This window comes from Chlamydotis macqueenii, chromosome 20, assembly GCF_036417535.1.
Source record: "Chlamydotis macqueenii isolate bChlMac1 chromosome 20, bChlMac1.mat, whole genome shotgun sequence".
Taxonomy (NCBI): Eukaryota; Metazoa; Chordata; class Aves; order Otidiformes; family Otididae; genus Chlamydotis; species Chlamydotis macqueenii.
This window is the reverse complement of record NC_141575.1, coordinates 3,881,202-3,903,342: the sequence shown is the minus strand read 5'-3', so window position 1 is coordinate 3,903,342 and position 22,141 is coordinate 3,881,202. Positions and strand designations below refer to the sequence as shown.

Below are 22,141 nucleotides of genomic sequence, written 5' to 3'. Positions count from 1 at the left end.
AGGCATTGCCCCAAGGATCTGTGGTTCTCGAGGCGTGGAGAGAAAGTGAGGCTGGTGGCGCAATGATGACTTTGTCCCCTTGCATCAAGAAAGGAGAGACACCAACTGAGCAACATTTTTCTTTCTGTTGCAGCTGGCACTGAGAGGACCAGCAGGTCCGATGGGTCTGACAGGGCGGCCAGGCCCCATGGTAAGTGAACGGGCAAGCAAGGACGGAGCAGACCCAGCTGGTGCTGGCTCCGTGGATGCTCTGGGTTACCTGTATGAATGGCTCTTTCTTAACATGGCATGAGTCTTCCCTCTGACTCTGTTGTGGAAAAACGTAATAAATAATGTTTTCTGTCCAAAGGGACCCCCGGGGAGTGGAGGGCTGAAGGGAGAAGCTGGAGAAATGGGACCTCAGGTGAGTACAGACAAACTGGGAGACTGGGGGATCCAGGGGAAACAAAGGCGTGGAGCAGCCAGTCCTGCTTTAGAGGCTGCTGTGAAGGAGCAATCCAGTAACCCTGTGCCAACTGAAAACAGGAAGGTGTGGAAACATCTGTTTTGCGTATAAGCGTCCCTTCAAGTACCCAAATGCAGACTGAAGACAGAATTGTAAGCCAACAGTGTAAAATTCTGCAGGTGGTAGTTCTTTCCTGCGAAGATATCCGCAGAGGAGTCCTGTAAATACAAGACAGGTTGGAGTGTGGGGAGTTCTCTAATGCTCAGGAAATTATTCTTCTGAGCCATAAATCCTGCATTAAGGGAAAATTCCCATTTTCTAATGGTGGGGGAAGTGATTTGTCTCCACCGCGTGGAGCTGCTTGCAGGGCAAAAGCTTCCTCATGGATAAATGCGTGCAATTCCTGTGCAGAGATGCTCAGTCCTGAGCCTTTCCTGTGTGTTTTGAGCCACGGGCCCTGCTCGAGGCGTTCACGTCCCGTTTTGTAGCCCCGGTGACGCTCACAGCCCCAGCAGCGCCTGATCTGCGATGCCAGCAGGCGCTGGGTCTGTCTGTCATGCCTTTGGGTGACGGCATTTCTTCCTCTCTCGTTGATGCCTTGCAGGGTCCACGAGGCATCCAGGGTCCTCCCGGTCCAGCAGGAAAACCAGGCCGTAGGGTGAGTGTCCTGGGAGCTGTGCTGACAACTGCATTAACTACAATTTCTGTTAGAAATTGCTTCTGCTGCCAGACAATTTCTGAGCGCTGAGAGCATTGCACAAGATCAGGCTGGTGGCCAGGCCATGGCTTGTCCAGGACCTCTCCGTCCATCTGGGCAGACACAAATGAGGATGAGAATTAAAAGCTGAGCAGTGTGTGGAGAACTGCAAGTCCATGCTTCCCACTCTTTTGTAGTCTTTTTTTTTTTTTTTTTTTTTTTTCCTGCTCTGTCGTGTTGAGGTTGTAGCTGTACAAATGCTCTGGGCTGGTTTGGACGGTCTCCAAGTCTCGGTAGTGCGTAAGGACGATCCAGTCCCTTGAGGGTTTCGGAAGCTGGTATAAATTGTGCTCACTCGCTCCATCGAAATTTCCAATGCTGATTTTTTGTTTTACTCCATCCTCTAACTTGTCGTGATTCGACTTGCCAGAAGAAGAAACAAGAAAGTCTATTGTGTGACCCACTTCTGGCTTTCTTAAAAAAAAAAATCTCATTTCAATTTGTGGAGGTCATCATTAGCATATCTTAAAATGTGCTGGAAGATAATTATTTCAAATTAAAATCAATGACCATGTCCCAGCATCCTATGTAGTGAAGGAGCTTCACTGCCGTTTGTCTCACACTCCTCATTAGCGCCAGGCTGAGCCCGGGATGCTGCTTCAAAAACAGACCGGTGTTTTTTCCCTCGCCAAGGGAAGCTGCTCCCCAGCCGGCAAGCTCCAACTTAAATAAAACTTCACTCGGCTGCAGACCAAAGAGTAGATGTCTCTGTGGTCCTGCCTTACACTTTGTATTTGACTTTGCTTTTCTCTGTTGCAGGGACGAGCTGGCAGTGACGGTGCCCGGGGAATGCCAGGCCAGACAGGACCAAAGGTAGCGCCACATATTTATCTGCTTTTGCATCTGCTTTTTTAGAAAGGACGAACTGAGGGACCCTGGGCAGAAGGAGCCCACCTTGCTTGAAGGACGTTGCTGAAATGGTCCAGTAACTCATGAAATCATGGGCTCCACGTTTGAGAGAGGGAAATTAAACACACACCTAGAAGGCAGAATAGCAATCTTTCTTTTCTTTTCCTTTTTTTTTGATGCAATTTTTTTAAATTGCTGGATCCTCTTAAGAATGAAATACGCCCCCTTGGCTACACTTGTAGAACAAATACTTTGGAATCCCAATTATGAAGAACAAACATGAATGAGTGATTGGAAACATCCTAAAATACAACTACCGAAAAAATACCTATTAACTGGATGAGGAAATGTAGAAGGCGTGGTGAGGAATTTTAATGCCCTGTATTTTTATTTGAGACAAAATCCCTTTATTCAGCTGTGGTCTGCTGGTATTATCAAGCAAGAGAGAAGCTGTTTTGCTAAAATTGAATGCAGAGAAAGTTTGCTCAGGGAATCATGTATTAGAAGGTTTAAGTACTTTATTATGTAGATACTTAAAGCTGGAATGGATGGGGGGTTTTGATACAGAGACAGAAAACTGCAAATCATTTATCCAGTAAAGTGCTTTAATGAGCGTTGACTGCCCTCAAAGGAGTAGATGCCAGGGAAGAAGGGAAACCAGAAAAACGAGCAGCATTGGAAAGGAGAAGGAAATTTGCTGTGAGCAGAGTGAGAGCGATGCTCTAGGACCTGCTGAGAGGGAAGAGCTGCTGGTTACCTGGGGTGCACCTCGGACAGACCGCGCTGGCCTCTGAGCCGCTCGGTGCAGTCAACTTTCCTTTCCTTGCTAATAGATAACGGATTTGTGGGAGGGAGGAGCTGGTGCTATTTTCACATACCATTAGAATGTGAAAATACAAGTGTCTTCACCTCTGTGCAGAGAAAATGGGAGTTTTCTGTCTGCAGGGTGGTCCCTGCTGCCTTCTGCCCTGAGCGTTAGGAGATGGAGTCAGCCACGATTTGCAAACGCTCCTCTGTCTTCTCTCTTTTCCAAAGAGTTGATGCTTTTAGGAAAAGGCTGTCTCTGTGCGTTCCTGTCTCCACTTCCCCTTAGAACACAGGAGACTGGAACAGGGCTCAAGTTTGGTGAGGGGAAGCCCTGTTGCCACTTGCTGTGAAGTCACCCCATTTACCAGCTGATGACATTCCTTTTTAGGTCAAAACACATAAGTCTTCTGACCTTTACTTCATTAAGACAGTTTCCAGAGTTTAATTTGTATAGATAGCCACTCCTTGGAGTGTCCAGGAGGGTTAAAGGGATGAATGGGATGGATTTTAGCAAAGCTTGGGGTTATGTTTGGTGGCCTGTTGACAGATGTGGGAATCCTAGCGTCCAGTTTGCTTACTAGTGGATTGTCGTTTTTAAGTCCATGAAATGAAAAAAGAAAAATTAAAATAAATAAAGAACTGGACTAGAAGAACCTGTCCAGAAGCGAGATGCTTTAGATCATGGAGAAGTCACCCAGAGAAGCTCTGAAATCCACATGGAAAAAAGTTAAAAACTCTAGGTGCTGAGGGAAGAAGTGGGGGTTAAGATGACTTTGAGCTTTTTTCTTTTTTTTAATCTGTAACTTTGAAATCATCACTGGTCTGATGGGAGGTGAAGGCTGAATGTCTGAGGGAGAAAATCGATCCCTCCTTGTCACAGAAAGGAAACAAATTGGAAAGCTATTCAACAACGACTGGAAATGTGTACTAAACTGGTTTTTCTTTTAGGGTGACCGAGGGTTTGATGGCTTGGCTGGTTTGCCTGGTGAGAAGGGAAACAGAGTAAGTTGTCTTCCACTTGTCTTCTGGTCACGGTCTGTAATGAAACCTTGACAGGAGGAGGTGGCTGGGAGGTGCTGGGAGGGGGGCAGCTGTTGTTGGGGATGAGCCAGAGTGGTACAACTGGGAGAGGATGATTGTGTCCCGTAAGAGTATGTGGGATGTCACAGCATCCCTCCCAGGATCAGCATTCACGTCCTGGGAAGCTGTGGGATCCTTTTGGGATTGCTTGAAATTGGAAAGATGGGGGAAAAAAATTTGCTTTAATAAAATGCAAACTTAAAAAATAAAGCAAGAAGCAAAACCTGCTTTTAGACAGTGCAGTCATGGATGGAAGTTGCTAAAAACATAATGAGATTCTTCTCCTTGCTTTGTAATTAAACAAAGGGGGAAAAATGTGAGAAGCCGGTTATTTTGGCAGGCTGTTCGTGCCTCCCCTCCCTAGAGAGTGCAGCCATAGCTTTATAAAGCAGGGGAGTGTTTGAACAGCAGAGATTGCATCGTGATTACAAGCTACACAGGAAAGAGAAGACAGTGCCTGAGAGAGATGCTTAATCAGCCAGAAAAGGAATAGCATGCTTTGGGAAAAGTAATAACTGTGTGCAGAGCCCAAGTCCTCTCCTGAAGGAGAGAGGAGCCGCCTACAGCCTGCTCGGGTCCCAGACCCCTGCCAAAATGTCACCGGTAAATCTGGGGAGCTCAGGCCCATGGATGACGTTGGTCTGTCAGTTCTGGAGCCCTAAGGAGGGAGAGTGGGGCTCCTGCTTCCGAGAGCGGAGACGGGAACGTGAGGGTGGGAGTACCTTCAGCACACGGTATAGACAGAAAAATCAAGCCCGTTGCTTGGTTCATCAACGCTACCCAATGTTTTCCATGGCCAGAGTGTCTCTGCCTGCTCTGAAGCTTTTTCTGCCTTTTCTTTATAGGGTGAGCCAGGCCCCCACGGACCCCCGGGGGCACCTGGAGAGGATGGGGAGAGGGTAAGTCTGTCTCTGGATTCGGCAGTCCTTTGAATTCATAACTCCTGTAAACAAGAAGCAGATGCAGAGACGTGGCAAGAAGAGCCAGTGCACGAGCACTGGCCTGTCGTCCGCTGCCGGTCTTTGTGTCCTGCAAATGCTTGCAAGTGACTGTGCTGAGAGGGAAGCAAAGCAGGGAGATGGGAGTAAAAGTGAAAAGAAGAATTTGTTTTTAAAGATCTGGTCAGAACACTCAGTTTTTGTGAAAAAAAAAAAATAATGCAAGAATAAATGTTCGTTTTCTAGGTGAGCAGTCACTTCTAATCTTCTAAGATCCAGCAAATTGCAACAAGGCTTGGGGAATAAAAATTTCAGACAGATGTAGGAATCAGAATCAAAGATTAAATTGTTCACTCTCCTTCCACACTGTTTAGTCAATAGTCGAAGGCCTTTAGCAAAGCTCAAACTAAGTGGTTACAGGTCTAGAATAACTGATTTAAGAGGGGAGATTGAAAATGCTGCATCCGTGGCTGTGAGGAGCATGTGGTTTAATCGGAGGAGCGAGTATGGATTTCCCAGGCTCTAATCCCCTTCCATGATGTTTTCTTTCCACCTTTGGCTATTGCTATTTATTTCCTCTGTAAAGCACAGATAATAACACCTTCCTCATCACGAGGCTGTGAGGATTAATTAGTTGTGGCTGCAAAGTGCTTTGAAGTTGAAAAGCCCAAACCCATGTCTTGCGGGGGAGAAATGAGTGTCTGGAGAACTTTAATCCTAGACAGAAAATGAAACCATTCAAGGTGTGCAGGGAGACAAGCTCGGAGGGCATAACTGGGAAGAAGAGCGTGAATGTTATCAGCAGAAGAGAGGGTTTACAAGGCCTGGCTGCTGGGATTGATTTCCTTAGAGGGAGCCTCAGGTTTTGGGTGATGTAAAAGCCACCCAGGGGAAGCAGCGTCTAATACTCCTGGGGGATCAGCAGGAGATGGGAGTGGAGGGGTGAGCAGCTGCCCCATTGCTGCCTCTGGTTTATCTGAGGAGCCCGTGGGCTAATTTGGCCAAATCACACTCCCAGGGCAGCGCTCCCATGCTGGCTTCCCATTCGGTTTGGTACTAAATTTTGCGGTTATTGACTCGCGTGCCCTGAATTGTTCCTACGGTATCTTGTCTATTAGCAAAATCCATCTTTATAAACATCGACATGAATTATGAAGTATCCTTACAGCATTTCTAATCCTCAGTAAATTCTGCACACGCAGTATTAGTCTCCAGGCTGGCAACGTTCTCCCTTGTGCACGGCTACCCTTTTATTACTCCAGGGAAGCTGGTTTTCTGCATGATTATTATTTAACAAGAGTGAAACACCTGTGATGTGACTGAAATATAACTGGTTTGTTTTGTCTCTCTTGCTGCTTCTCTGCGCCTTCGCTGCTGAGCAGGGAGATGATGGAGAAGTTGGACCCAGAGGTCTACCTGGAGAACCTGTGAGTACCTCCGCCTTCGGCTTGACGTACAGCAGCGCTGCTTTGGTCAAGGTCTTGATAGGATAACGGTGTTTTTAGGGGTCCCATGGGGCAGCTCTTCTGGTGCTAAGCAAGACCCTTGGGGTCCTGCAGAGACTGAGCTTCTCTTGCTTGCAGATCCACGTGAACAGTTCAGAGGGTATCTGCTGTAATGTCTCTGTTATGACTTTTTTTTTTTTTTCTCCTTACTAAGATGACTACCAAGAAGAAAAGATGCTTTCTGGGTGGTTTTTTTGTTTGTTTGTTTGGGGGTTTGTGTGGTTGTTTTTTTTTTTTTTTTTTTAAATAAGCAAAATTCTCATTGATTTTGTTTGCAGGCTGGCTAGACTTGAAAAAAAAATTAATTGTAAATGTGAAGCTTAGCTTAGGTTGTGGTCTCATACCTTTCCTTATACTTATTTAGGATTCAGGTCAGTAAGCTAAGGTAGAAATTATATATGGTAAACATATGTGAAATACAGGGGTTTTGAGAATTTGTAGCAAACTCCAGAGAGGAATGGTTTTGTCTGCTGTTGTGTGGATAATGGCAGCAATCAGCTGTGCAGCTCCCTTGCCCACACACTTGGTTTTTTGCAGTGTGCGTGACTCCTTTTAAATCTCAGGGTGAAGACCTGGCAGGATTGAGCTCAAGGGGACTTTTTTAGCCCTGATTTCAGTGGGGTCAGTATTCATAGAATAGAGTCACAGAATGGTTTGAGTGGGAAGGGACCGTTAAAGCCCACCCAGTCCAACCCTCTGCCAGGAGCAGGGACATCTCCAACCAGATCAGGTTGCTCAGAGCCCCGGCCAACCTGGCCTGGAATGTTTCCAGGGACAGGGCATCCACCGCCTCTCTGGGCAACCTGGGCCTGTGCTCCACCACCTTCAGCATAAATAATTGTTTTCTTTTCACATTGCACAGAACTTCAGAAATGTGCAGAATTTGTCCATGTTTGGGCCTACACAGCTGAACCAGGGCTAGCGAAGGAGGGAATTCTTGGTATCAGTAGGGTCAAAAGAAGATACTAGTGTTGTTGGGTAAAAATCTCCTGACCAATGCAAAGAAATGCTTTTAGGGAGTATCATGCTGAAAAGAAACAATGTCAACTTGATACTCTGAAAACAATATTTCCCTCAATACCAACTATTTTTTACTTTATTGACAATGGTAAACTCTGCTTCTGGCTGCCTGTAGATTTTTGTGCGTAGTACTACAGTTGTTGGCTGCTTATTTAATCCAAAATGCATTTCCTTTGTTATGAAAAGAACATTAACTATGTATCATTTACTGTCGGCTTTGCTTTCAAAATGTCTTATTTTGTTGTTCTAAAGGCCCAGCGTGGTGGCCTGAGAGTAATTGATGAGAACTGTTGGACACACTTCATGTGAGAAAGGGAAGGGTTGGTAATTACGGACTGACTGGAACTGAATTATAGAGGAGATGTCTGATTAACTTCTGGGAAAGATTAATCAACCCAGCTATCTCCTTAGCACATGTCTAAGCAATAACTTATGGGTTATTAACTTCTTAAAAACGTTTGTGTGCTCAGGTAACACAGCAACAAAAGAGGAACTTAAACGATGATAATGCATGCAGGGAAGTTTATTTTTATTTCAGCAACGCAAGTGAAAATATTTGTGATGGCTCAAGTAAAGGTTTAAATCGCGTTGCAGGGAACTTTTGGTCATAAATATGTACACCCTAAAGTTTTTTTTTTTTTTTCTCTGCCCTGAGCCAAAAGAGGGTCTTTCCAAATTTATTGGTAACTGAAACTAGTGGTGGGACTTCAAAATGTCTTTCTTTTCATCCTGCTCCATTTTCTTCCAGTTCCCATTCCCAGTAGATACAAGTGGAGTTTCTGCTCTGCTGGGGCTCGGGGTGCCAGGCTTTAGCCTGTGAAGGGCTCCAGAGGCGGGGACAGACCACTTGGTCAGTGCGTCCAGTTTTTGCTGCGAACTGCATTTTTTTCAGGATCAAGTCCCTGCAGTCTCCAAGATTAGACACTTTCTTAATGTCTCCCGTTTTATCCTGCAGCATTTCATTTTAATTCCCCTGTCCTCCCTGAGTCATAAAAAGGGACGTATAATATTTGAGCAGACAGATAAAACTGCCCGTCAATCAAGAATGATTTTGCTCCATGACAGTGAACGAGCACCATCCTTGTAAATGCCTAGAGTTCCCCCGCAGTCCCTAAGTAAGAAAGGGCCAGCCTTTCAAAGCTGAGCTTTCAGATCTGCAGCTGAGTGCCCACAAGACCCCATCCCTTTCCTTTCCCTACAAACCCACCCCAAGGCTCAACGTAGAGGAGGTGCCAGGGTGTGATTTGCAAAGCTTCCTATTGAATGAATAAATTCTCCTGCTTATTCAACGGGATGCTCCAATCCTACCAATTGCCCCGAAGATAATGTGAGGTTAAATCTGGTGAGAGAGATAGAAATATCACCACAATACCAGGAGTCCTGACTGGTTAAGGTTTAGGAACCAAATGCCTTTGAAAATGTACATTTATGCTGCAGGCTGAAAAACTTTTCCAGCCTTGCTGAGTTGTATAGGTTGTCAATGATAAAAATTAAATCTGGAGAGATTTTGAAATGCTAACCCTAATGTTCCATTAGTGATATCAGGTCATTCTTCATAATACTCCCTGGCTGGCATGACTTAGCTGCAAAGTGTTTTGTATCATCGTGTGCATTACAAGGTAATCCAGGAATATGATTAATAAAAAAAGGTTGGTTTAAGTGGGCTGCTTTCCAATCTAAAGAGTAAATGCCTATGCCTGTGTTATTTATCTTGATAATTCAAGGATATGTGCACACAGGATTTTTCTTACTGTTTTTTAAACCAAGAAAGCTGCTGTTACAGCAAATCCAGCAAGGTCGTTGCCGTGCCAGCCCTGAAGCTTCGCTGGGTGATGCTCAGCCACGCACGAGCTCACCTCCATCCACACTCATGGCAGCACAGGACAGGACTGGGAACGCTAACCCCGTTTGTTTCCCCGAACAGGGACCCCGAGGGTTGCTGGGACCAAAGGGGCCACCAGGACCCCCAGGGCCACCGGTGAGTTCATGGGGCTGTTGTCCTCCTCAGGCGGTCAGCTGAGCTTTCTGAGCAGAATACCCCGTCTCTATTAGTCATTCAAGCAGATAATATAGCTGCATAATTTTATACATCTGTGCAACAAAAGGAAAGGCTATTAAAAAAAAAGTTATGGCTCAAAGTCCATAGTCTCCCCCATTTTCAGTGGTGTCACGTCCATGTACAGCAGCTCAATATTTGGCCCACCTGAGTAAATATTAATGCCTCGCTCAGGCTGAAAGGGAAGAATGAGAGTTATTAACACAGTGGCTTTGCCATTAACTTTTGCCTGAGGGCTGGTGAGACTTTAAAGCAGTTTGTTCATATTTTGGGCGAAAGCCGAGAAAAGAACGTGCCGTTTTTTATTCGGGAGACAGTCACCTTATCTGTCGTGCGCTGCTGGAAGTGCTGATGCAGGGGCTTACTCTGTAAATCACTGCAGCTCACTGAAGTCCCAGAACTTATAAACCAAAACCTGGGCTACTGCTAGAGCTAAAGGGGTCACCGCTTAATGGTGAGCGTTGTGAAAGCCTTAACCCCTCCTGGGATGCGAAAACACCTTTGCTTTGAGCTCATGCTCCTGCTGAAATTTAATGAGGGTTCAGGATCTGCTCCAAAACTGTCTCGTGTTGCACGAGCATGCTGTTACACCCAGCTAAGTTGCCCCACCAGAGCAAAACGCCGGCAGGGGAGCCCCCAGCGGGACATCTCCAGTTGATCAAGTACCATGTTACTCCCTTAATGAAGATGCTCAGGGTGTGTTTGACCTCAGTTACCTTCTATGGTCCAATCCGCTTTTTGGCAGAAGGCAGCACAGCCCAGTTGGCTTCACCCGCAGCCTTGTTGAACGATGCATTCGTGTCCCAAGCGAGGTCTTTTGTCCAGTTGTTCCTTTTCATTCGTTACTCCGCTGCTGACTGGCCTGGCACTGATTCTGCCTCACAGGCAGGTTGAACCAGCGAGGAAAACACTGAAATGACTTTTTAAAGTTTAAACTGGATTTGAGGAATTGGCTGCTTTTCCAAACACCTTTAGAAAATTGTTCCTTTTCCACATGGTCCAAAGGGCTTCCTGATGTGTTGTTATTTTTATGGCAATTTCTTTACTTTTGTGGTGCAAAATAATGAGATATTTTCTTAGTGCTGGTTTTTAAATCCTTTCTCAGGGTGTGGCTGGTATGGATGGACAAACAGGTCCCAAGGGGAATGTGGTAAGTTTTTACTGCAAATTTCATAGACAGTTCAGATATTACATAGAGGGGAATGTAAAATGTACTCTGTTAATTAGATTTGCTAATTGCTTTTTAGCCTGGTATAGATTCCTGTCAGAGCCTGTGAAAACCACAGAGGGTGTCTTCCTACAGCAAATGGATATTCATTTATTATAATTTCTGATGGAATTACACTTTATTTCCCCATGAAAGATCCAACTTTTTCATCAAGATGTGTGTTTTTCTAATGAATATAAAAATCTGGTAATTTAACTGAGAGGAAAAAGAATCTCTGTGTGCCTGATACACTCCGTACTGATCCGATGAAATGGACTCCCTGCAGAAGAGCCTGTGCAAAGCCAGGTAGCGTTAAAGCCCAGCTCGGCTCATTTGGGCTGCAGGTCCATGCAGAGAAGCGCGTGTGCCCTGAAATGACTTCACCCCTTGCTATCCCACCGTGGAGAGAAGCTGTTTCCCTTTCCCAGGAGCCCTCGGCCATGGGTTAGAGAGGATGTTGAGATGCTGTGCCAGGGGGCAGGAGCCGCGGTGCCCAAGGAAGCACTGGCTCCGCTCTCGCCTTTCTTGCCTTCAGCTCTGCCCTTGTCTCCTCGCAGGGTCCTCAAGGTGAGCCAGGTCCCCCAGGACAGCAGGGTAACCCGGGTGCTCAGGTAAGAGGAAAACTCCTTTTCCAGGGGTAGGAAAAGGAAATGATAATTTTGAATAAGCTTCGCTCCCCTCCCAGAGACAGAACCATGAATAAGGAGATTTGCTGGGAATTGGCTTGATGATACATCACTGGCCCCAAATCTTCCTGCAGATGCTCCTGGTTGCAGATTCCCCTGGTTCTCACCTGGCTTCAGCTGCCAGGGTGCACAGCCAAACCCAGGTCCAAGCAGCCTCTTCGGCTGAGCTTCATCTTGTGGCTCATGACTGATTTTTAGCATCCCACGGTCCGGTTGCTCTGGAGCCAGATGGGTAATACAGATGTCTGAGCCTTGCTGTCAGCCTTCTCCACGACTCTCAGCAAGTCTTGCTCCTCAGAGCATCTCTGTTTCCATCCCTGGGATGAGCCTGGCTGCGCATGGCGAAGTGGTGCAGCTCTCCAGAGGAGGCATGCCGTGCAAAAATGAAATTTTACCGTCTCTCGCAAGACGTTTTGAGAATGAATGGATCTGGGGAAATCCCCAGCTGTCGCAGGCACCAGAATGATGCTTAGCTAAGGCTCTGCCAAAATGCATTTGGAAGGAATAACTTGTTCCTTAATGACCCTAGTTTTTTTCTTTTCTCAGGGTCTTCCAGGTCCACAAGGCGCAATCGGTCCCCCAGGAGAGAAAGTAAGTTTAAATACTGCAGCTCTGACTTAAGACAACTGTTGCCATGAATATGCATTTGCTACTTCAGCTGCTCCTTTGCCCCATATGCAACATCTGTTTGCAGCCCTGCCTATGAAAGTCTAATGCCTCTCATTCCAGACAGAAGAGAGACAAGAAAGCACAATTTACCTCTAATTCATAATATTTGCATTCATTTCCCCTCTTAAGAGAAATATTTTGAAGGCAGCCTATGGTAAAACATTAGGAGGGGATTGAAAATTGTCATTTTCTGTGGGCTAAATGCCTGGAAGTCTGAGCAGGATGGTAATGGGAAGAGCCAGTGGATTTGGCTTGCTAAGCCAAGATCCCCTCCCTCGGCCTCTCCCGCACTCCCCGTCCATGCCAGCTCACTCTCCTTCTCCATTGCTGCTGGTGTGGGGTAGGTCCTGGCCTGGATTCTCCCCCAGGCAGCCCTGGGACCACCAGGATTTAAACAAGGGGAACAGTTTTGCGTACAGAAGCATAATTCTTCGGGTATTTTCTCAGCTCCTGTTGCGCGGGGACGCAGCGTGCGTCCGGGCGTGAATCCTGGGGGAATCCCCCGTTTGCCTTGGCAGTGTGCGGTGGACCCAAATTATCGATCATAATTCTGCAAACGAGCACATTAGCAGATCTGTCAGATAAAGGGCGCTCTGGTTTTCAGTGCCACACAGCAGCAGTGGCACTCCTCGCTGGTGTGAGAAATCGGGAGGTTGCTTAATTAGAAAGGTAATCGTTGAACAGTGTGAAAGCAGCAAGCACAGTCAGCGGAGGCAGCTCCGCTCTTCCTTCACCAGGTAATTGCCTTGCCATTTGTCACCAAAGAACGGGCATTCCTCAGCCCAGTGAGCCCTATGGTTTGATAGAATAGAAAGAACACAATGGGGTATCCTCCAGCTGGTGCTTGTACACACATGCAGCACTGTGCCCTTTCGGCAGGACAGCAGCTTGGTGCCTCATGCCCCAGTGTCACCAGCTGAGCTCTCGTTGCTTTTGCTGCATCGTGTGTGTGAGGTGCTGGCACTAATGCTGCAGCATCTCAGGATGCTGTGAGACTCTGCCCAGAGTAATAAGCAGACTCCTACAAGTCACGGCAGCTTTTCCAGCAGTCACCTCTCTGCAGCCTTTCACAACTCTGAAAAGCAAGAAACATGCCTGAAAGCCCCATCCTCTGATGCTTTGACCGTTGCAGCTGTTGATCTTCTGTTTGTTTTTAGGGGCCGCTGGGCAAACCTGGTCTTCCTGGCATGCCTGGTGCGGATGGACCTCCGGTAAGTTGTCCTCTCCTGGGTCTCTGCCTGGTACCAGGGCTGCGGGTCGTCATCCTGCACCCATCCGCCCTGGGGTGCACCGTGGGCTTGTGAAGCGTGTGAGCCAGCAGCCTGCCCACGACTCGGTTGGTTTGAAAGGTTTGGGTTTGAGAAGCCCTGTCCCTGCTCCAGACTTTGCTCAGGTACTTCTCACCATCTCTTTGGGCCTCTCTTTCCCCTCCTTGTGTTTCTCCTCTCTGTTCTGGGTAGCTTGGCAGCTCACCGAGGTAGGGACGGTCTCCTGTGCCGCGTGTGTTACGTGTTCCGCAGCACAAGCACGGGGTGGTCCTCATCTCGCTCGGGGCCTCTGGGCACTGCTGCAGAACGGTGATAAGAACAGGTTGAAATCGCATGTCAATGTTGTATTCTTGCAGCTTCCTCCTAATCCTACTTTAAACATCATTTGCTCCTTGCTCTGGAAATTGGTCTTAAAAATCTCTGGCCTTTAAGCCTGATCTCTTTTTTACACCCCTCAGAGGCACCTGGTTTTGAGAATGACAAATGTAAAATAGTTACATTCTGCTAATGCAAATGCAGAGCATAGCGAAAAAAAAAAAATTACATTTCCCACGCTGGGATTATCATTCCCACAGAAGGCATTTCGAACATTCGTACAATTGTTAGCTGAGTCAACAGAGCAGCTAGAGCAAAGCCCAGAACATCTCTAAGTCTGTAGCTTTCGATGTGAAATTCCTACAGCAGCCTCCAGGGAAGCTCAGCCGGAGAAGACAGCAGGTCTATTTTTACACAGACTGAAGGCCGTGTAAAACCTGCAAGCTGAGCACGTGTGGGTGTGCACGGACACCGGTCCTTTGCCACAGGGAGCCCTGTAGCTTGCAGTCAGTTTGTGCATTTGTAAGCATGAGGCTTGCTCTTTCCAAGGACAAAAACTCGCCCATGTTCTCTGTATCAAAATTGGTCTTGGAAGATATCTGAAAATCCCTGAGGGCCTGAAGCATCTCTCTGCGAAAGCCAGCCAAGTTGCTCAACAATTTTTTATCTCAGTAGCAGTAATGGAGACGGGCGTTTTGAAAATGGTGGTGATTTAGTGCAGAGTGGACAAAGGGTTTTGAAATCATGCTGCGCTTCTATTTTTGCCTCCCCTGGGGTGCAGAGAGGTATGAGGAGCTGATGGCAAGCACAGTTATACGACCTGCTTTGTGCTTTGGTGCTCTTGGTGCCGTTTAAACCCACAGGACAAATTCAGATTGCGTTTTCTCCTGCATTCTGTTGATGTAAAAATGACAGCTGTCATTTTGTTTCTTTATTATACCATCTTGTTTTATGAAACCCAGCTTGTCTGACATTCCTGTCCCAAAGACTGATGATGGAAAATAATCTTGTGGTTTTCTTTGTAATATTGGTAGAAAGTAAATTTTTGTATTTGGAGGAGAGTTCATAACCAAAGAAACCATTGAGTGCAGAAGGTGTTAGTGGCTTTAGAGCGGCTGGATGTGCTCTCATCATCTCTATAAAAGAAAAGGTCCCTGGGTGTGCAGTGAGTGCCCTTGCGGGAGCTTATTGCTTTTGTACAGACATTGCCAACCAAAGATCTTCCATCCTGGCTCCATTTTGGTTCTAACAGTAGGGAAGTCAACACTAAAAACTGCTCTTACGGATCTCCCCCCTTTCTCACTAATCCTCCAAGCTGTATCTGAGGCAATTCACGCTTATTTTCTACTGACTGCAACCCCAGGAAAAGGTTTCTAAAGACTGTGAGGTGAGAATGTGTTTGAAACTCTTGGACGTTGAGTTACTCAGCATCAAATCCCAAGAAGAATGCTGGCCAGCATCCAGCCAGCCGCTGTCTAGCGGGGATGCAGGTTAGCTGAGCATTCGTCATGAGATCTTGTAATGGACTCTAGGAATTAGGAAATTAATGAGGGGCTCTGACCAGTCTGGGCATCTTGTGACCTTCACAAGTTTGTTAACGCATGGAGTTACTTTTATCCGTTTTCCTATCTGCAAAATTTATATACTGCTTGCTGCTGAGCTTGCTGAGGTGTTCTAATATGTGAAGAATATTGCAAAATGGTTTGTGCTTCTCTGCTGAAAGATGGTGAAGAGTAAAAGTATAAATAACCAGGTAGAATACCACCAAGGACCCAAATGCTGCTCTGTTCCTTTTAGGGAAAGCTTACTCTTTCAAGTTGGCTTCAGGGGGGCTACTAGCATCTGTAAGAGCTTCCTGGAGAGCAGCTGTTCTCTTACAAATAAATCGTAGCTGCCTGAGGGAGCTGGTTTGGATCTTGAAGCATTAGACGTGCACTAAACTAATTTTCCTCATCTCTTTGTCTCTTTTAATAGGGTCATCCTGGCAAGGAGGGTCCTCCTGGAGAAAAAGGGAGTCAGGTAGGTGGGAACAAGACGCTAGTCATTGCTAAGGGGAAGGTCACGGTAGCTGGATGGAGAGAGATCTCCATGGGGCCCCGGGGATGGCTGGGCAGCCAGGGGATGTGGGTCAATGGAGGTGGCAAGAAGTAAAACCTGTTGAAATTTGAAATCTGAGACCAGCTTTCATCTGTTTGGGAGTCTCTTCTGGTGCTTGGGCTGGTCTTTTGTCAGCTCCTCCCAGCTCTCCTAGCGAGCAGCGCTCCATAGCCCAGCGGATGTGAAAACTGAAGTTGTGAAGAGAAACCTTCTCTCAATCAGACACAAATAAATATCTTTCGTGGCACAGGAAATGCAGAAAATAACTCTTTTTGTATTTCCTGCCCTTCGTTTTTATTCCCTCCCCACTCAAAGTCCCTCTTTAACAATATATTAGAGAATATTGCTGGAGGCTGGAGTCCCTGAATTATTCAGTTGTCCATCTGTCCAGGAGATTTACCATCTGCGTTCTCACTGTGTCGCAGTCAGTTGAAAAACATTACATTTGTCAAAAGCCCTTGATTAGAGCACAGTCTGGTTTGATGGACGTCCACTCAAGCCTTGCTCGGGTGCTGCTCGAGCACAACCTGCAGCCACAGCCGTTTGTCCGGCTGACATCACACAAAGCCAAAAATTCAAACATTGGCTTCTGCACAATACGCGAAGCCAATAAGCGGTTGTGCCAGCGCTCCCCACGCTGGGAGAGGTTTAGCAAACATCAAGGAGGGGATTTCGGAGAAAGTGTTTCACTTGCAGGTATAAGACAGTGTGGCAGCGAGGGTGGGAAGGAGATTTTTTTGCAGGGCACATATCTGGCACCACGTCCAGCACAGCTCGTGGTGTCCCAGGGGATTCGCAGCTTTCAGGGCCAGAAAGCAGTTTTGCAAGCATCTCGTCTCCCACATAGCTGAGGCCGAAGGACATCACCCTGAGGCTTGTGCCTCGAGCAATACCTTCTCTCTGTGATCATCATCATCACAAGCTCTGCTGCGTTACAGCAAAACCAGGATGGTTTGGGAGGGAGGAGATAGCAGAACATGCTCTTCCTCTTTCAGAGAAGTTATTTTCTTTAATCCAAAACAAAAACAATCAATCTAATGTGTAAATCCCCTTTCTAACAAGTTGTTGTTGTCTGGACTCTTCTCATCCTCCTTTCTTATTGTATGGATCTTTGCTGTTGGCTCAGCTCAGTGCACCTGCTCGAGGTGATGTTCCTTTAGCTCTCTGTGCTATTTTGAGCTATTTTCAGCTGGCCACTGCCATTTCCACCCGGTCTGAAGCATTCAGATGGCTGGGATTTTTGTTTTCCACACACTCCTTATTGCTGTATGTTCATGTTGATTTTTGATGTGTTTTTCTTGCTTGCATTTTGTTCATCCCAGGGTCCGCCAGGTCCTCAGGGCCCCATCGGTTATCCGGGACCCCGCGGAGTCAAGGTAAGGAGGACACAGAAACGGTGTCTATGGTGTTGTTTGTTCAACTTGGGTTCACTGGCTTGTGCTGGAGGTGGGCACTGCCACTGGGCACAGATGCCCAACCAGGGCACTGAGGGCCACCTCAGTGACCAAATGTATTTTCTCCTCAAGCTTTGGTCCAATGTCTTCGTGTAGGCCATGAGGATTGCAGGTTCCCTGCTCTCCAATAACTCCTCCAAGCATCATTCAGTGCTTTGGAGAGATTTCTCTTTTAATTCTTTGTGAGCATGGCTCAGTCCCATTCCAATCATTTCTGGTTTACAACCAAAGTAAATCTCAGCCAGAATGTGAGGACTTTAACAAGGCTTGTTAATAAACCAAAATAGCCTGTTACTAAAACAAAGCAAGCTTTTCATGCTGCTGACCCAAAACCTTGTTAGACGAAGCCTGTGCATCTCAGCGATGTGTTTTTTCACTAGACTGAATTCCAGCTCTTTCCTCGCTCCTACTGCCTGCAGCGCTTGCGTGCTGATAAGGACGCGGTGGGTTTTTTCTCCCCGTTCGGCTCTGGCTGTTATGCCCATCAAAACGTATTAGTTCAGGTGCATCCTGCATCCCAAAGGCCCAATGAATCTGCAGGGATCTGTGCTAGCAGATACCAACATGGCTTGGGGACTGACTTTAGGTGAAGTTAAGCCCTCTTAAACCCCCTTGTATATTTTTTTTTCAATAGCAGAAACTCATTTTCTGTTCTGCCTTCAAAATTTAAGCACAATGTATTTAGCCAAAGCAAGCTTTCATATTGTTTCTTGCAAGGTTGCAGACTGAGACGTAGTGGTCCATTAGGGATGTGTTTGCTGTTGTATTTACCACTAAAGTGGAACTGTTCCACATTAGAGTGATCTACAGAAAGTGTGTCACGCACCAAGCCCGTAGTGCATACAGACAGGGTTTTGCTTCCTACAAGCAACGTTCTATTAACTGCACGAGCCTCCAGTTTGGAAAAAAACTGCATCCCACTGGGTCTGCAGCTATAAATAACTTTCAGATCTTGCCTGGCTTACCAGAACCCTGGCAGCAAGGCATTTGTGGCAATGTTTTTTTAGAAAAGAGATGCAGAATAACTTTCCATGGTGGGTTTTGTCCCTGGAAACATAATCATGGGCAGGGGACATGTGGAGACCACCAACCCCACCTGCCAAATCAAGTCAGCGGAGGTTTGTGACTGTCAGGTACTCACTGATAACCCAAAAGGCAGATGTTAGTGGCTGATATTTGATTATCAATATGTTTAGGAATATCACAGTTTGCAGAGATACCGTTGTCAATATTGGAGGAAGCAAAAATCCCCATAATTAATGATTCTTCAATCTTAAGCTTGCCTATACCCTTGTAACATCTTGTTTTATGTCCTGCAAGGGAGCAGATGGTGTTCGTGGATTGAAAGGCACTAAAGGTGAAAAGGTGAGTTGGCGCTGTACGTTGGAATGGTTTTCTACAGCCTCTGAGCTTTTTTGTAGACCCACCTCACAAGATGCTCCCCATGACATTTTTCTCCTGCACAGGGGGGGTTCTCTTAGATGAGCAGGGGAGCTGAGCACCCGAGGGACTGGGAACCTCTTTGGTTTCAGAGTGGGCACAGGATGATGTCTTCCTGACAAAATTTGCAACTTGAGTGATTCAGTAGAGCTGACAGGTTTGTGGTGTGTTACAGCTGGATGACAGCATACGGGATATGCTGCCCAGCCTGATCATCAGAGTTGCTTGTGAAACCCATGCCAATAAGAAAGTCAACATTCTGTCTCCGCATGTCTCAAAAGATGCGGTTAGTTTCTCCCGGAGGAAGAGCAGGAGATGGAGAAAAATCTTGCCCACTCCCACAGAGATCTATATTCCTTCGTTCCTGCCCCCAGCGATTCAGCAGCAAAGCTGGCAGTTTTAGCTAGGGAATCCTGGCAGAGACCTTCCAGACTTTAAAAGTCTTTCTGAGAACTGTGTCTTCATTGCCTATGAGAGATTTGCTGTAGGATGAAATACATTATTGATTTGAGCTCTGCAATTAAACCTTCTTGGCTGAAAGAAATATTGCCACTGTCCTAGAGGTTGCCTCGAAGCATGGTGTAAAACGTCCTCCATGAAAATAAAACCAGTTGTACTTCAGAAATAAATGGTTCCCAGTACTGGCAAGGTGTTGTTAATCACGTTGAGCCAGATTTGTGATCTTGACTTGCAGCTAGGATGGGATGTAGGGAGTACTTGCTGTGATTCCTCAGAGACCTTGGCGGTCACAGCCTGGCTGGGGTTCCATGCCCATTTGTGAACACCAAAGACTTGCAGAAGCCAGTGTGTTGGGCAGTCAGGGACTTGATCTTGTCCTCCTAGGTTGAGGCCATACAATGAGGCTAGAGAAGCCTTTCTTCTGTGGGTTTTTTTTTTTTTTTCCAATCTATACACCTTGTCTGTTTTTGCCCCTCTCTGTTATTTAGGGTGAAGATGGCTTCCCTGGCTTCAAAGGTGACATGGGCATCAAAGGAGACCGGGTAAGAGCCTACGGCTGATATGATCGCATAGTGCTTTGCTGTTCAAGCCTTGTGCGTTATCATGCGAACGTGGCTCGGGGAGAGAGACTCTTGGTGTCCTGGCACATCCAATCTTGAGGCAGGAACTCAGGAATTTCATGGTCACATCAAGCACAACAGTTGTAAACCTCTACGTTTGCTAGTTGCACCTTAAAGGTAAAATAAAACTGAGAGATAATAGAGGGCCATGGCTTGCTCCTTTGACTGCTAGGAATACGGTGTGGTCCAGCTGCATTATATATTTGTTTCCAGTATCTCTTTTCCCCCCATGATGTTATATCTAGGGTCTGGTAGGCATCATTATTTGCTGAGCCTGGTGTGCTTCTGTAACATCAGTGTGAGGTGTAAAGTCACGAGGAACACACTTTAATAGAAACCGAAGCAGCGCTGAGAAAGCTGCCGGGGGTGGAGTGTTACGTTAGACTCGTGACTTCAGCAGCAAGGCGCGTTGCCTAGTCACAAAAACTTTTATAATCAGTGGAACACAACAGCCCACGGCTTTGCAGTGCGTCTGCCCATCCTTCACACCCAGCCCTTGGGGACAGGGGGCTATCCCTGTCCCCTGTCTGAGTGATGCTTTGCCTGGGGCTTGGTTTTCCCCACCTTGCCCTCCCAGGGATCAAGAACACTCTGCAGTCATTCATGCCGGTGTTTAAAGGAAAATGAATGCCTTGCATGAAGGCTTATGGAAGTAAAGTAAAATCCTCCATTTCTCCTGGCATTTAACTATGTAACTGAACAGTTAAAACAACTGGAGGCTTTCCCAGCCCCCACTTCTTGCCAAGGAAGCAGGACCAAAGGTGGCATCTTGGGGAGGTGGCTCCTGTCCTCGCCAAATGCAGAAATCCTTCAGACAAAGCTCACCACTCCTGTTCCCACCAGCAAACTCTTTGTGCTTTATGATGAGCAATGAAAGGACAAGGGGTACTCGAGAGCCTGGCAGATAAATCCGTATCCATCCAGCTTCTGGTGAGTGAGAAGAAGGCTGCCTGTGTTCGCAGCGTCGAAGCATCTCCTGTTACCCTGCGTGACGGAATGACAACCGTTGTTTTGCGTGCCGAAGCCTGCAGTGTCACAACAATTCGCGTTAATAGCTCGATCCCCTGGGCTCTCAGATTTCGTAATGATTTTCTGCACAAAAGCTCCAGCCCGCTCTTTCTTCTCCAGTTGCCCAGTTCAGCCCTCAATGAAACGCTTCCCAGGGCTTGCTTGCACATCAGACTGAGATTTGGGAACTGGGAGGTGGGGAGAAGGGTGCGCTGCAATCAGAGGTGATGAAGGCTGTTTCGGTGGAGAGGTGCTGCGTGTAGCTGGGATAATTGGTCCACAGGAAAAGACGGCTCTTGTGGAAGATAATGGCCAGGCTATGTGAATGAAAGGTTGGTCCTCTAATAATGCTCTGCGATTTACTCAGTGACAATCTTGTCTGAACCTCTTGGTGAAGACCAGCTTTCTTCAAGGGTTAGCAGCTCTATGGAGTATCTGATTGCAGCCGTGACGGTATTGCTGTCAGCAAACACAGGGTCTGGGACCTGGCCGCCTCATCAACGCTTGTCTTGTGATTAACAGGGGGAAATTGGACCTCCTGGCCCCCGAGGTGAGGATGGTCCTGAAGGTCCCAAAGGTCGCTCAGGCCCTAACGGAGATCCCGGTCCTCTTGGTCCTGCTGGAGAGAAGGTGAGTCTTGAGGATGGAATCTCCCAGGGATGTTTAACAGCAAAACCTGCTTTTCTTTGGGTGTCTTGGGTGGGTGGCCAGGGCAGTGCTCAGCATGGAGGGATGATTTTAGGGCAGTGGATGAAGATGAGCTGTGGATGCTTTGTGTGAAGGCTGGCCTGAGTTATTCAATGCGAAGGAGACCTAGATGTTTTTACTGCAGCGATGTGACTTGAGCACGTTGAGATGTTGGTCTCTTTGGGGTTGTCTGCTCGCCTGCAATGTCTTGAAAAAAAAGACCAGAGGGAAAAAATGGAGAAGTTGAAACTATCATGGACTCCAGTCAAATTTCTAGGTGCATCCTGTTGGAAAAAAAAGGATAGCAAATATAATCATTCCCCAGTAGGTCCCCAACATTTTCAGTGCCCACTCTGCATCAGACCCACTGGGCCTGCCTCGGGGAGGGCAGAGGATGCCCACAGTGCCCCGACAGCTTTATTCCACCTGTGTCTTGTCCGCTTTGCTCTTGACTTCTTTGCCCTTGGCATCTCCCCTTTCCGCTGGTACAAATCTGAAGGTGCTCGCGAGGTCTCTCTTGCCCACACTAACACACTTTTATTTGTGTTTCAGGGAAAACTCGGCGTGCCAGGACTGCCCGGCTACCCGGGCAGGCAGGGCCCAAAGGTAACTCGGCTGGATTCAGTCCTGGAGAGGTGTGGGGTGCGCGGGGGAGCCCAGCGGATGCCGGCCGAGCTCTGACGGTGACGCCGTGCCAAGGGCTCAGCCCCTCGCTCATGGGACGAAGTGGAACGGCATAATTTCCCTCATTCCCACCCGTGCAGGACAAATTGA

The 22,141-nt window shown here is 47.1% G+C and overlaps 1 protein-coding gene across 3 annotated transcripts in view; it reads left to right on the top strand.

The window, feature by feature from the left end:
- COL5A1 (collagen type V alpha 1 chain) overlaps nucleotides 1-22,141 on the top strand; it is a 151,133-nt gene that overhangs the window by 89,894 nt on the left and 39,098 nt on the right. For all 3 annotated transcript variants that reach the window (XM_086763616.1, XM_086763615.1, XM_086763613.1), the window contains exons 14-31: nucleotides 134-190; nucleotides 350-403; nucleotides 1,050-1,103; nucleotides 1,962-2,015; nucleotides 3,807-3,860; nucleotides 4,784-4,837; nucleotides 6,259-6,303; nucleotides 9,326-9,379; nucleotides 10,563-10,607; nucleotides 11,222-11,275; nucleotides 11,897-11,941; nucleotides 13,177-13,230; nucleotides 15,577-15,621; nucleotides 17,022-17,075; nucleotides 18,474-18,518; nucleotides 19,541-19,594; nucleotides 21,203-21,310; nucleotides 21,920-21,973. In XM_086763616.1, coding sequence (XP_086619742.1) covers nucleotides 134-190; nucleotides 350-403; nucleotides 1,050-1,103; nucleotides 1,962-2,015; nucleotides 3,807-3,860; nucleotides 4,784-4,837; nucleotides 6,259-6,303; nucleotides 9,326-9,379; nucleotides 10,563-10,607; nucleotides 11,222-11,275; nucleotides 11,897-11,941; nucleotides 13,177-13,230; nucleotides 15,577-15,621; nucleotides 17,022-17,075; nucleotides 18,474-18,518; nucleotides 19,541-19,594; nucleotides 21,203-21,310; nucleotides 21,920-21,973 — 984 coding nt within the window. The remainder of the gene's footprint in view (nucleotides 1-133; nucleotides 191-349; nucleotides 404-1,049; nucleotides 1,104-1,961; nucleotides 2,016-3,806; nucleotides 3,861-4,783; nucleotides 4,838-6,258; nucleotides 6,304-9,325; nucleotides 9,380-10,562; nucleotides 10,608-11,221; nucleotides 11,276-11,896; nucleotides 11,942-13,176; nucleotides 13,231-15,576; nucleotides 15,622-17,021; nucleotides 17,076-18,473; nucleotides 18,519-19,540; nucleotides 19,595-21,202; nucleotides 21,311-21,919; nucleotides 21,974-22,141) is intronic.